Below are 14,700 nucleotides of genomic sequence, written 5' to 3'. Positions count from 1 at the left end.
GAATTGATACTATAAATAAAATTGAATTGAGTTCAGTTGAAAACTGTACACTGCTGTGCTGTTCCATGGGATTGCACAAGGGACATAGATTACAATAAACAATATTAATTCAATTTTATTTATAGTATCAAATCATATCAAACGTTATCTCAAGACACTTTACAGATAGAGTAGGTCTAGACCACACTCTATAGTTTACATAGCCCCAACAATTCTTGTAATTCCCCCAAGAGCAAGCAACTAGTGCGACAGTGGTGAGGAAAAACTCCCTTTTAGGAAGAAACCTGCGACAGACCCAGGCTCTTGGTAGGCAGAGCCTACCAATTACCCTGTAGGCAATGCAATACAAATTCTAACATGTGTAAAAACATGCTAGCAGCTCTAAGGCTGTACCTAGACACAGTAATGAGTTGAACTAGATGTTAAAGTCAGCATGCTAACATGCTCACAATAGGAATTCTAACAGGAAAATGCTTGGCAGGCATACTGTTTACCATCTTCACCATCATAGTTTAGCATGTTAGCATGCTATCATTTGCTAATTAGCACCAAACACAAAGTGCAGCTGAGGTTGAAAGGAATGCCTTTAGTTTTTGCAGGTGTTTTAAATTAAATCAGAGTTTGAAATTTTGAAAGTTAGGAGATCATATAATGTCTGGACCAAATTATAGGGCAATCCATCCAACAGTTTCACTCAAAACCATGACTGTAAACCTCGTTTTGATGTTAGAGAATAAGTCAGGGATGCATCCTTACATTCATCCTGTGGGACCTATGATTTTTATGCCAATCCATCAAGTAGCCATCAAGTAGCCTGAGGAGTTTACCAAAGTCCTCAGGTTTCATCCCCTGGGGAACATGAATGTATGGACAGTAGAAGATTGTATTGCAGTCCATCAAGTGGTTCAGTCTGGACCAAAGTGGTGGACCAACCGACCGACAGAACGTCACTGTCAGAGAGCCGCGTCGCCACTTTGGCTAAAAAATGTAAAAGGTTAAGAGTTTATAAATGCAAGCAGAAATAGTGAGCCTCTATCCTTGTTCAGATCAACACTGACACAACCTTGAAGGCCTATGTTATAGTTAGACAGAAAAATGTCTGGATCTGAAAATTATTTTATTTACCTTTATTTAACCAGCAAGAGACTCACTGAGATCAAAAATCTTTTTTTGATGAAAAAAATGTCCTGACCAAGACAGGCAGCAGTTCAACCACGCACACGTACGAACACAAAACACACAAAAACACTAAAAACATAACAACTGAAACAGCAAATCCCTCAAATTCATCGGTGCAATCCTAAACACATCGGGCAAAACATCTACAGCCAGATGGGGCTGCCTCCAAGTCGATCAACATCCTCATAAAAGCGACCAATGAGACCACGTTTCATGGCTTTTTGTAACTTAAACGCCTATTTCCCCAGCTCAGCTCTAACCTTTGGAACAGACAGAAGGAAAAGATCCCGGGAACGAAGTATACATTTTTTTGACAAGCATTGTCAGCCACAGCTGCACCCGTGACTGGAACAGTACTGTACTACTACTTAAGCACTGCAAAAGGAAGCATGGTGAACCATTGAGGGCGTGCTGAATTCAATAGCATAAATCCTTCTAGATAGATAGGTGGCTCTGGTGCAGGGTAATCATTTTCACAGAAGAGTTTAAGACACATGATTGTTCTTGTGCTAACTTCCCTCCTCCACCACCTTATCCTCTTATGATTATGATCAATTATCCACTTATAATTAGAGCCTGGCAGTAACTCAGCTTATGGGCCCTGGCACCTTATATAATAGCCTGTAATAATGCTGTCAGTCACATTTCATATATTCCACACATTCAGGCACCAGCGCCTGCTAAAATTAATACTCCAGTAAGAAATGTTTCAGTTTAATCAACAGGGCTGCAAGAGAAAGAGCTCTTTTGTAATGATATTATCGATGAGCCGAGAGGGAGAAAAGAATAAAGATGTGAATAACCTTCAGTGATTCTTGCGAGAAGATTGGGCCTTTGCAGCAAGAAATAATAAGAATAGGTCATAATAATGAAATGTGGTGAACACATGTTGGGTAGATGTATAACATAATGCAATTGAATGCCTGCATTTAAATTACAGCAGGATTGGAAGGTTCTGAATACAACAACAGTCGAGCAAACTACCACATAGACTGTTGATGAAAATATGCAAATGATTCAACCCATTGAAGGAAATGTTCAAGTATGAAACTCATCATCACGGTCTACTTTCTTCTCTTATCACTCTTTCTCTTTCTGTTTGACTCTCTCCCCGACCCCATTCAACTCCAGTTTGAGAAATAGAGCAAAACAAACTGTCAGAAGAGCCACTTCCTGTTGTGTACCTAAGATCCCTGTCATGTGATAGTGTCAGTTGAGGTGGGTGTGCGCGAGGCCAGTATGGGGAGGGAATATGGTGGCACTGCTGATCTTGCTGATGTGAACACAGCCCCCCCCCACCCCCACCCCCACCCCGCACCCTGATTGTGTAAAGTGTCGACTCAGCCAGTGTGGAGTCAGAGCCCCCGAGGCCTGCACGACTCACGCACACCCACGACACACACTCAGCCACAGATACATAGTATATACTTTATGCATGTTAATACCCCAGCTACACTCAACTTATACATTTGTAAATCTTAATCAGCCAAATTCTAACTCACATAAGTCAGGGTAGGTTTTTTCGCTTCTTGTTGTATGCACATTTGATGTACTTCCTGGTACCAATCATGATGACCCACAGAAATTAATAAAAGGAAAAAGAAAATTCTAAAAAAGAAAATTAGAAGAAAATTCTAAAAAAAATAAATAAAAAGGGGGTAAATATGTAATAACTGGTGCCATACTCGATCGTGATTATCAAACTCATTCATTTGGATAGGGAGAATCTAAGAAGAAATTTCACTTTTAATTATAAGTTGCTGGTATGTTTGAAACTTTGAAGTTTGAAATCTAAGAAATTACACATGTTTATAAAAATGTCATTGATTGTATTTTGTATTTTATTCCTGTTTGTGGTTTGCCTTATGATGATTACCAACCCCAGATCTTACTTTTTAATTCATAGCTACATTACTACACAGACATATGCAGATACACTTTATGAAACTGTAGATAGCTTAGCTGTGTATGCAAATAGTAACCTAATGTGACTGTAAACTGATAGTGCCTTTGGAATTATTTTTGCTTTACTTACATGTTCTTTGTCTCTTTTCCCACTCTGTCTCTTTCTCAGGTGAATGATATGAAGTATGTGCAGGCCGTGCTATAGAGACCTCACTGTCACATGATCTGGAATCATCTAATGAGCTTGAAACTGAAGAGATTCAAGAGAAGCCAATAAAATGAAGAACAGAAGTGGGGCGGAATAACAAACCTGATGAACAGACCTCTCAACATTTCTGTCAACTTTTACAAAATGATGACCTGGAATTGAGTGAAACTCTTCCCTTTATGCGGAAGAGACAAAGACATTGTTAAATCTAAATTTGGTACCTTTTTTAGTCTGAAAAGAAATCCATATTACTTGTCTGAATAAATGTTATATCTACATGTGTTGGTTTCTATGGTGCCAGTGGCCCCTAGATAGTTTGAGCCATCATCAACGTCATTCATTGACAGTGCTAGATGAAGATGGATAGATGGTGTTGCATCCAGTAACTGGAGAGTGTTAAATGAGCTGCTGTGTAAGCAGCTTCATCTCTGGATGATTGAAGGCAGATTGCATTTTAACTGACCAACAAAGGCACACTAGACATCTCTCGATGTGCAACTGCAGATAGCAGTAGTTTCAGGTTGTATTGAGCTTGTGAAAGGCCAGGTAGACAGGGTAGTATAGTTTGTGCAATGAATCCTAAAGGCAGCGTGGAGGTGATGGAGACCCAGACCCGAAGTCAGAAGGAGAAGCTGGCTGAAGACCCGATCAACATTGGCAACGAGGTTGAGGGTGAGGACGGCAAACTCCCCGGGGCTTACAACTGCAACGTTTGTGGACGCAGCTTCCCGTTCCTTAGCTCTTTGTCCCAGCATATGAGACGCCACACTGGTGTGCGCCCTTACAAATGCCCCTACTGTGACCACAGGGCCTCTCAGAAGGGCAACCTCAAAGTTCACATCCGCAGCCACAAACTGGGCACGCTCTCTAGCCACCACTCCAATGAGGATGAAGAGGGTGGGGCCGAGGAGGAGGAGATGAGTGTTTCAGAGGGTCTCGACGGAGGTACGAGTCCAACTAAGAGCAGCTCCGCCTGTAACCGGATGATCAATGGAGACAGTGGTGAGGAGAGTCGGAGGAAAGTGCCTGGGAGGAGCATGAAAAGAGAGAAGCCTGTTACCGACCAGAGGCCTTACTGTTGCCGTCTGTGTGGCTACGAGGCCCATCGAGAAGACCAGCTCCTCAGTCATATTGAAAAGGTCCACATAACAGCAGATACAGAGGAGGAGACCCCTGTCAAGGAAGAGGCTGTGCCCGAACCTGATGTGGTCCAACCCCAGAGTGATGGGACCTTCCCCTGTGAGACCTGTGGCCAGATTTTTACCCAGGCCTGGTTTCTAAAGTCACATATGAAGAAACATGCAGGGATCCTGGACCACTGCTGTCGTATTTGTGGACGACGGTTCCGGGAAGCTTGGTTTCTCAAATCGCACATGAAAACACACAACAGCAGAGCCAGGTCAAAGTCAAAAGCAGAATCCACTGAGCAACCGGCCACTATCAACGACGTAGCCCAGGATCCTGAAATTGTCACTGGGTCTGCAACATCCATCTATCAAATGTGTTCCAAATGTGGGAACCTGTTCCACGACAAAGAGAGCCTGAGGGCCCATGACAAAATCCACAGTCCAAGTCATGGCAGGAAATCCCAGAACCAGTGCAGACTCAGTGATGATGAGGACTCACCAGCTGCTAAGAGACGTTACCTTGACTACTTTAACCTCCAGCCTGTTGAGAAAAAGACCCTGGATGAAAAAGAGAGTGAGAAGAGGATGCTAGGTCAAAGAATCCCAGAGCTGGATCCAGTTTGTAGCTACCAGGCCTGGCAATTAGCTACTAAAGGAAGGGTTGTTGAGCCAGTGGAGGGGAGTTCCAAGGCCTCCTATGGGGGAGGAAGTGTGGGGGAGGAGGCCCTCGCCGGAGCTGCTGTGGTTTTTGAGAAGGAAAGCAGCCGTTACGTCCTGCAAGGTCAAGAGAAACGCAGCTCAGGCCGACGCAGCAGCTCCGGATTGGGAAGCCGTGCTTCTTCAGGGGACCGGACACCAGAGAGCCTCAGCGACTCGGAGTACCGGCCTTCGTCTCGCCAGGACCGACGGCGACCATCTTCCTCGAAGTCTAACGAGTGCTTTGAGTGCGGGAAGGTGTTTCGCAGTCGTCACCAGATGATCGTCCACCAGCGGGTCCACAGTAAGCACGGAGGTAGGGCATCTGCGGGACACAATGAAAGAACTGCAAGAGACGACCGATGGGGGTCCACCAGTGATCCAGAGTCAGGCTCCCCCAGCCGGCCCTGCACCCCTGGGTATGGAGACTCTCCACCAGCCTCCACCCTTGGAGACCAGGCCTCAGAGATGGGTACCGCAAAATCTGGAGAGATTGCAGGTTGGTCAAAAACTTCAGTCTTTTTTTATCCAGTTTTTTTCTCGTTTCTTTGTTTGAAATGATCATCTATAATCAAAGTAACAATGTAAGGGCACTGAAGGATTTGTGGTAGGGAATCAGTCACATATTCAGCATAAATGCATTAATTGGAGGTCATAGCGTGGAAGATTCCTTTGTTGCTGTTTCGTTCATTGCTTATGACCACCATTGTCAAGTCGGTATTCTGTTTGTCTTTTTAAGATACTGACTCAACTTCCCGGCATAAAGCAATATGAAAATGTAACTGCTATACAGCTAGATGAATGGTATACACACCAGTTCACTAATAGAAGCCTGCTCTGCAGGATTTTTAGTGGCAGAAATGACTGTAGCCCTTTACAAGCCTCCCACTCGAGGCCTCTGACTCTGTCACTCTGTAGTAAACATCTGTTGATGAAATGTGCTTTGTGTAGGTGCAGCTCCTCAGCTTTTCAGTCTCTGTGGAGAAGGAAGTGGAGCCACCATGTGGCAAAATATCAGAATTACACCTGACTTCAGCTCTTTTATAGAGTGCTACACACATATACTATCAAACATGGTCAATAAACTTTAACTGCCACTGAAAATTCTGTTTACAACAGTGCAAATATTTGGTATCACAGAGCAATAAAGCTAACCGTTGAGTCAAAGTGGGTGCCTTTCAGTGGCATGGCAGTAGAGAAGAGGGCATTTTTGGAATGCCTATCATTTTTTCACCTCCACCACCAATAAACAGCAGAGCAGAAAAAAAAAAGAAAACTTCCCATGCAAAGGCAAAACACCCATAATCACGGCTGAAATATGGTAAAGGGAGGATTCCTGTGTAAGCAGTGCATCAGAGCTCTTCTCTGGCTTTTGTCTTTAAACTTTCAAACTCACTGAGTACGGGTTAGGAGAGTGGATTGGTAAGAATTGTAGTGATTGCTTCCATTACTCCCTGTTAGTGCAGACATTCAAAAATAGCAGCAACATTTCTGCCTGATCGAGCTGTGTGCTATTTCAGGTCTTCCTGTGTCAGGAAACTCCCCTCACCCCCCGTATCTGTGTGTGAATATGTCTTTTGCTCTCCTTTCTATGTCTTCGCCATAATAATCTCCCTGCACGTTTCCTTTTACTCTATGTTGAGGTTGATTATTATATAACAACCAATTATTAGTTATGAACCATAATAAAGGCCTTGTACCCTAGCTGTTAAAAGGTCTGATCAACTTCCCTTTATGTTAATAAACATACTGTATAGTATTGACTCACTGGCATCCTGGTGTCTGGTTTCAGGAATTGCAATTGGGAGACAGATTCTTTTTAACTCAATACATACAATGTACAAAAATTAATCAGAAAGAATCAGCTTCATTTGCCAGGTATGAGGACACATACGAGGAATTTTGCTTTGGATCATCATTGCTCACAATGCACTTACACATATACAAAACAACCAAACAATATGTATAAACTAATATATACACACCATGAACAGAAAAAATATAGACAGGTCAAGACAGTAGTGCAATGACAAGTGCATATGGAGCATATATCAGACAAAAACAGTCAGGAGACATGGTAAAATGTGATAAACTTTGTAAAATATTTGTGAAAAATGTACATACAATTTTTTTTTTAAATGATTCAATAATTACCAAACATCTTGTACAGATGTAGAGGCTTCTGCTTACACATCCAGCCTTATTCTACTCTATGCTTTACCTCCCTGTCCCCTCGGACCCTTTCCTAATCTAGAACCTCCTGTGACACCACTGCCACTCATCCACTCTTCTTACTATTGAGCCAGCCAGGCTGTCCGATGTCTGAGGGATTGGTTATTTATAGAGTCACCTCCTGATGGAGAGGGATACAGGCAATGGGGAAAGAGACACTCAGAGGACGCTGTAGTCGCTGATCCTCTGATGTCCCTTACAGCTACATAACTACTTTTGGGGAATGCAAATGGGAAGTGGCAGTGTGCATGCACATAAACATGCATGCATGATAGGATTCTAGACAAATTCATTACAATTAGTTACAGATTAATAACATCTTCAGTGGTGGTAATTATTGTGAGTGTCAGGATTGGGCTGATAGGTCCTGGAAGAACAATACGAATATTTTGGATGTTTTTTTTATAACCCGGAGCTTTAATTCCTTTGACTCTAACACGTCAATAACTAAATTATACAAGACCAATATCAGGCTGATAACCAGGACACATCAATCTAACCAGCTTCCCTAGTGAAACTGCCTAGCCCCAGGGCTTCACCTTGGCAGAGGCTGAGCTGTGTGTGTTGGTCAGTGTTGCCAACAGGAAGCCAAATGAAAAACAGATGGCAGGTTACTGTGGTGTTATTGTGAAAAAGAGGAGGGGTAGTGGAGAGTATCATTAAATGCTACTTACACAGTCTGATCTGCCGGCGTGTGTGCATGTATGTGCTTGTAAGATCAGATAACGCTCTATGACCCAGCGTTCGGCTACTTTTGTGGTTTTCTGTTCAAACCTTTTCGTGCTTTACATTACTCACTCACATTACACTTAACAACCACTATGAATACAACTACTTCTACTACCATCATTCCTTTTTTTATTTATAGCTTTATTGTCTTCCTTTATTCTTGAAATTGAACACTGAGAGATAGAAAGTTTACCAGTATAATTCACTTGGAAAGAAAGACGGGTCACAAACGCCATCTTGTGGGGAATTCATAGATCTGCACTTCAGGAATCAGAGCCTTAAAATCAATAGCTTTATAATATATACACGTATATATGTAGTTACTAAACTCTCACTGTTTCTGTTGTTGTCTAATATTTTGGTGTAATTGTTTCAAAGCCTATGGGCCATAATACATCCCAACCATTACATTAGAGATGAACCAACACCACCCTGACACATCTGAACGTTACACACCTTTACAGTAGTACTATATTAAAAGGCCCTTAAAATGTCCTTAAACAATATCTAATGATGATATGATATAATGATTGTTTGTTTGTGTGTTGATATGTTTATTGTCCTTGTAGTAGTTGAAATAATAGTTTCATTTCAGGATACATTTGCATGTAAAAAGATAAGAGGAGATATGGGAATACAGGCCAATACTGCAGCCTGGTGGCTGTTCAGCAAAACTACACCTGGATGGACCCATGTGAATCTTGCACAGTGAGCTTTAGTAATGACTTCCAGCTGGTGGTAGAGGAGAGTATCATCTCCTTTGCACTCATTGGCCTTTATGTTCTCTTTCCTTTTTCCCTACAGATGAGAAGCCTTACATCTGCACCCTTTGTGACTTCGTCACCCCAGAGTTGCAGGCCTATTTGACTCACGTCCGGGTCCAACACCCGGCTGTCCCCGGAGATAGACCCAGTCCCGTTCCCAGCCCAAGCTCCAGCTCGGAAAGAGGCACCCGAAGTGGTTATCCCAAGCTGAAGAAAGCTCTTCTTCAGGGGTTGAACAACTCTGCATCCCCACCTGCGTACCTTTCAGCTCGATCCTCCTCGCTCGATCCCAGCATGACCCCTGTGGATCTATGTGTGAGGGCTGAGGGTTGCAGGGGCCTAGCCTCCCTAATCCAGGACAGGAAGAGCCTCCCTAGCCACAAGTGCTCCTTCTGCTCCCACTCCACCCGCTACCCCGAGGTGCTCTGGGTGCACCAGACTGTGGCTCACCGCATCAACAGCAGCAGCTCCAATCTTGCTCCTAAATGGGCTCTCAAACACAGCTCCAAGGGCTCCAGGGACAACTTATTATCCTCCAGGAGACGCACTGGTCCCCCGCCAGTCCTGGAGGGAAAGGAATGCCCACCGCTGCCTCCACTGATGCGTACCCAGCGTACCCGGCCCCCAACTTACTCCAGTGAGGTTCTAAAGAAAAGCAAGCCAGCCAGTCAGGCAGCCATGCCTTCATCATCATCATCATCATCATCATCATCATCATCCTCCTCAACCCCCTCTTCCTCATTCACCAGGGGCTCCTCATCCACCACAGGCACCCATGCTCGGAAAGTCCCTGTCCGGCCAGGAAACAGCAACAGCAACAGCAACAGCAACAACAGCAACATCAGCAGCAGCAACAGCAGCAGCAGCAGCAGCAGCAGCAGCAGTACTGTCAGACACATGGAGGACCAGAATCATCAGTCTGGGTTCAAACCCAAAGTGGATATTTACCCTCGGGGAGGCTCGTCGTCTTCCTCCAGCCCCTTGGAGAAGAGCACCAGTGCCCTCTCACATTCCTCAGCCCCAAGCCCCAGCTCTGCTACTGCATCCCGGATGGCTGACCGCTACTTGATGCCTCAAGAGGGCCTCGGCTTCATGCTGTCCAGCAAACACGGCCTATCAGAGTACAGCCGAGCAAGGGGTTCCCCTCATCAGCCGCTCCCAAACTCCCACGGCCAGAGGCGAGCTAACGCTTCCAGGCCCAGCGCCATCACCCACCGCTCCACAGTGGGACACAACTACGGATCTTCCCAGGCACATGGAGGCACTCTGCTGAACTCCTCCTCCTCCTCCTCCTCCTCCTCTTCTTCTTCTTCTTTGCCTTCAGAGGCTCGTGGAGATGTGAAGCAGGAGCCAATCGCAGAGACACCAGAGACGCCAACTGACATCCTCGGCTTCCTTAAAAACTACAACCCTCACGAACTGGCTTCGCTCTACCACCGCTGGGGTGCGGCCAATGCAATGCTGGATCCAACTGGTAGGATTTCAATTTGATCACTTTGTTGACTTATTGACTTAATGTGGTTTTGTTCAAATGTGTCGCTAAATACTTTTTTTTTTGTTAGTTTAAGTATTTTGTCGCGGGCGGAAAATAACCTTGTGTGTCCATATTCAGGCGTGTACTACAAAATCCTGGGCCCTCTAGAAAGGCATTTTCTATGTGCACCTCCCCACATCCACAGCTATTCATTTTAGAATCTTTTTGGGCCCTGGGGACTCAGTCCCCCTTTTTCCCCCAGTCCGACGCCCCTGTTCATATTACATCATTTTAACTTTGTTTCATAAATCAATGCTATTGGTCACCCTTCATGTCAGCCTGTGGGTTTTACAAATATTTTAACAGTGGCGTGGTGAGTCATTTTCCTGAGCAGCAACAACTTGTAATCCCATCATTACAAATAGGCATTTTGTTTTGAGCTGTTATGAATAAAATTGCCTAAAGGGGACAGGCTAAACCAGGAAAAAACACCCGCAGTCACCTACATACACACTTAACGTATGAACCATATTCAATTAGATATAGATATTTATCCTCTCTAACACATGCTGCCTCTCTCTCCCACACTAACTCGCCATCTGGCAAAAAGTGATAGACAGACACATGTACTGCTCGATTCTGACAAGGTTTTGAATAATGACGAGGAGATCCATTAAATGGGCACACACACACACGTGCATGCATGTTTGTGAGTGAGGCCGGATCTGGGGCAGCATGTGTGTCTGCGCATGTGTGTCCATATGTGCTTGGATTTTTAGATCGGCGAGAGTGTGTGTGTCTGTGTGTGTGTGTGTGTGTGTGTGTGTGTTTTTTTTTATGTGGGAGACATGAGAGAACCTTTGCTACTCTCAGGTCTGCGAGGCATGCCTAGTCTCCAGCTCCACTCTCCCAGAAAGCTGTCACAAACTGTTTAGGTCACGGCTCTGCCTGACGAGAGACCTGCACAGATGCGAATGGAGAGATGCAAAACAGAGAGAGAGGGAAAATAAGAGGCAAAGAGAGAGATGAGACAGAATAATTACCCCACCAGCTGCTTTGGAAATGGTCATTACCAAACATGCGTATTATTTGCCCATTTTCAGCTGTGTCTCTAAGGTCAAGTGGGGCTGTATGGAGCCAGGGGTGAAAGACAACAGCCCCAGAGCAGACGCATGACATCGCCGTCACCCGTCCGGGTGCATATCGTCACTAGCCGCCTTAGCCCTTTGAGTCACATGCTATAAAGTGACCTTTTTTGAACAACTGAGTCTTTCTCCCATTTCTCTCCGTAATGTGTGTATGAGTGTGTGTGTCTGCTTGTGTTTTCCGTCCAGCTCTGTCTTGTCTTTCATTAGTGCATCAGTGAGAAGGGCTGGCGGCCCAGAGTAGAAGTAGAGTATCCAGAGGCCAGCAGTCGGGCTGCCAGAGACACTCTCTGTCACCTTCTCCGCCTCCCTGTCCTCCTTGTCCTGCTGTGTCCCTTCAATCCCCCCCCAGCCTGCAACACACCTCTCACTTTCCGCACATACACAAAACTATCGAGCACTGCCCAGGTACATGCCAGCCTTAATGCTCGGGGTTCTGATGCGTCTGCTGGGGGTCTATGGAGTAGGCGTCCTCCGCCCCCCCCAAACCCCCAGGTCTGTTATCTGTCAACAGGAGAGGTCACGGGAGTGCGTGTGTGTGTGTGTGCGTTTGTATGTGTGTGTGTGTGTGTGTGTTTCTTCTTGCTGCTGTCCCTATGACTCCAGCTGCTCTGACCACATTTACATGTCCACCAGAAAACATTATTATAACGTGACTGACTGGTCCTTATTAAATTGTTATCTAAGTTATAAAAATGTAATGTCTGTAGTCAACAGGTAATGCTGAATGGATTAGCAACTCTCAGACTTGGGCTTCATGTCACATAATAGTTTCAGAGGTCTCTTTAACTGTGTTGAGTTAGAAATTGGATGGTTTTGCCAGTGTTTGTTTTTAAAATGATCTTGAATTAAAATTAAATAAAGATTGCCCGGGAGTTGAAGCAACCTGATAATGATCTATCAGTCAATAGTATGTTTTCTAACATAACCAATGTACAATCTTGATACAGATTACTTTGATTTAAAAATATTTTTTATTTGTAATTTATTATATTTTTACTTGAAAGTCCACTCTGTTTGACAAATTAGATAATGGCAAAGCTTTTTCTAAATGACCTCATCCCTAGTTTGACATGTTTGTGGCGCAATATCTAGTTTTTTAACGGCTGACATTACAACGATAATTTCAATATGTCTTCAATCAGCTGATATATGGGCCCGCAAATGTATTGGTCTAGCTTTATTAAAAAATACATTAAAGCAAAAGTTTTAAATTGATTTTTGTTACATGCAACTAAAGGAATGATGGTCTTATTATGATATGTATAGCATTGAAGCAAGAAGTTCTCTGTTCCCTCTTTACTGTCTACAGCTGTCCTATCAAACGAAGGACAAAAATGTCCAAAGAATTATCAAAAAAGAAATGCAACAAGTTTCTTTGCCCTTGGAGGCCCAATCTAACTTGCAAGTAATGGTAGTGTTATTGTGTCATTGTGTGTGTATGTGTGTGTGTGTGTGTGTGTGTGTGTGTGTGTGTGTGTGTGTGTGTGTGTGTGTGTGTGTGTGTGTGTGTGCCAGAGTCTATGCCTCACTTTCCTCCCTTGGACCAGACACACATATATAGGCCTACAACTCTTGAAACACATACACACACACCTGACATGTGACACACGGGCCTTGGAGCGGGCACATCACAGCCGGGGCGTTTTAATTGCCTGTAATTTATGCGGTGTGTGTGTGTGCCTGGCTGTCAGCCTCTGAGATGATGCTGTGTGACAGCTGCAGTCCAGCCCCTGGAGCTAGCCGCTCATAATGACACATTAGACATACTAATGATGCCTGCGCGAGTCCACTACTACTGACGCTGCCTACCTCCACCGCTGCAGCCAGGCTCGGTGCTTATGTACACCCACTCACTTTCTGCCCATAACTGACCTTTACATCGCCGTTCAATCTCAAAATGTCTTCTGCCTTGGAATAAACTGATGCTGATGTCCACCTTTTCCAATACTGTTACATGGGAATTCAAAGCTAACACTGACCTTGGACTTCAAACTCCTTTTCCCCCCCCCCGCTTTTCATATTTGTGTTTTGGTATGTGAAATTAAGATTCCATATGTGAAAACTGTGCTAAAAAGGGCTTATGTTTTAAACTCCCCTGTCTTTAAGAGAGGGCCATTGTTCACAGAGAATACCTGATCAAGACCAAATATGGCAAAATATCTGCTGAAAAAGACATACTTTGAATTATTCAATAAATAAATAAATAAAGTTGACTTGGAATAACTTGATGATAATGATAATAACTGCTAGAACTCTCTTAACACAGCTGTATCTGCTAAAAGTACATCCCATATGTTTGATTTATATTGTACCTCTGTTTTGATGTAAATCTGCTTGTTTGTTTGTGTGTGTGTGTGTGTGTGTGTGTGTGTGTGTGTGCTCAGGGATGCTGAGGTCTCTGATGCGGCAGGGACAGTATTTCTGCTATGAGTGCGGGAAGAGTTTCAGTCAGCCCAGCCACCTGCGCACTCATATGAGATCCCACACAGGTACGGACACACTCACACACACAAACACACACACACACACACACACACACACACACACACACAGGAACACAGATCTCATACTTACACTTACTTCCAGTGGCATGTTAATAGACAAAATTAATAGACACCTCATTTTGATCAACTAGACCACAGCTTTTAACCCACTGCTTGACTTCCTAATAAAATAAATACTAATAATAATAAATGCATTTACCCTTTTCTTAAAAATATTATTTCCTTCTTCTGACCTTGTTGACACCCGATATGTAGAAAAGCATTTTAAAACTGAACTTGCACATTTGTTTGAAGCGACAAAATATGAAAATGAGCTTGAAGCTTTGGTATTACAACAAATAAAGAAATACATGTTTCAAATATTATATGGGCTTTGTATAAACAAATAGTATGTTAATTATTAGTATTATGTTTGCCAAAGAGATTTTTTGACAAAGAAATGTACTGTATGTTACACTGTACTTCTGTTTTGGGGTCAAATACATGATATTAAAACTGACGCAATTTTCATTTTGAAACACGTCATATGTTCAAAATCATGTTTACAAGAAAATCTCTCAAAATAGGGTAATCTATATCTATAAATTAGTATCAAGATAGTCTCGCATTGACAGACCTTTCTCCACAGCGCTGCAAAGGAGGGTCTGGCTAGTCCACACAACATTCCGGGAATGGGAGAAAAACGTGCTCTGGTTTATTGGAATTTCTTTAAAGGTCCCATGACATGGTGCTCT

The 14,700-nt window shown here is 43.6% G+C and overlaps 1 protein-coding gene across 1 annotated transcript in view; it reads left to right on the top strand.

Moving 5' to 3' along the window:
- LOC116691118 (zinc finger protein 516) overlaps positions 1–14,700 on the top strand; it is a 48,698-nt gene that overhangs the window by 25,719 nt on the left and 8,279 nt on the right. The window contains 3 exon segments of the mRNA XM_032518483.1: positions 3,254–5,614; positions 8,881–10,314; positions 13,847–13,951. Of these exon segments, the coding sequence (XP_032374374.1) occupies positions 3,865–5,614; positions 8,881–10,314; positions 13,847–13,951 (3,289 nt within the window). The 5' untranslated portion in view covers positions 3,254–3,864.

The sequence above is a fragment of the Etheostoma spectabile genome, chromosome 6, assembly GCF_008692095.1.
Source record: "Etheostoma spectabile isolate EspeVRDwgs_2016 chromosome 6, UIUC_Espe_1.0, whole genome shotgun sequence".
Taxonomy (NCBI): Eukaryota; Metazoa; Chordata; class Actinopteri; order Perciformes; family Percidae; genus Etheostoma; species Etheostoma spectabile.
The sequence above is the reverse complement of the archived record's forward strand: the minus strand, read 5'-3'. Positions and strand labels throughout refer to the sequence as shown.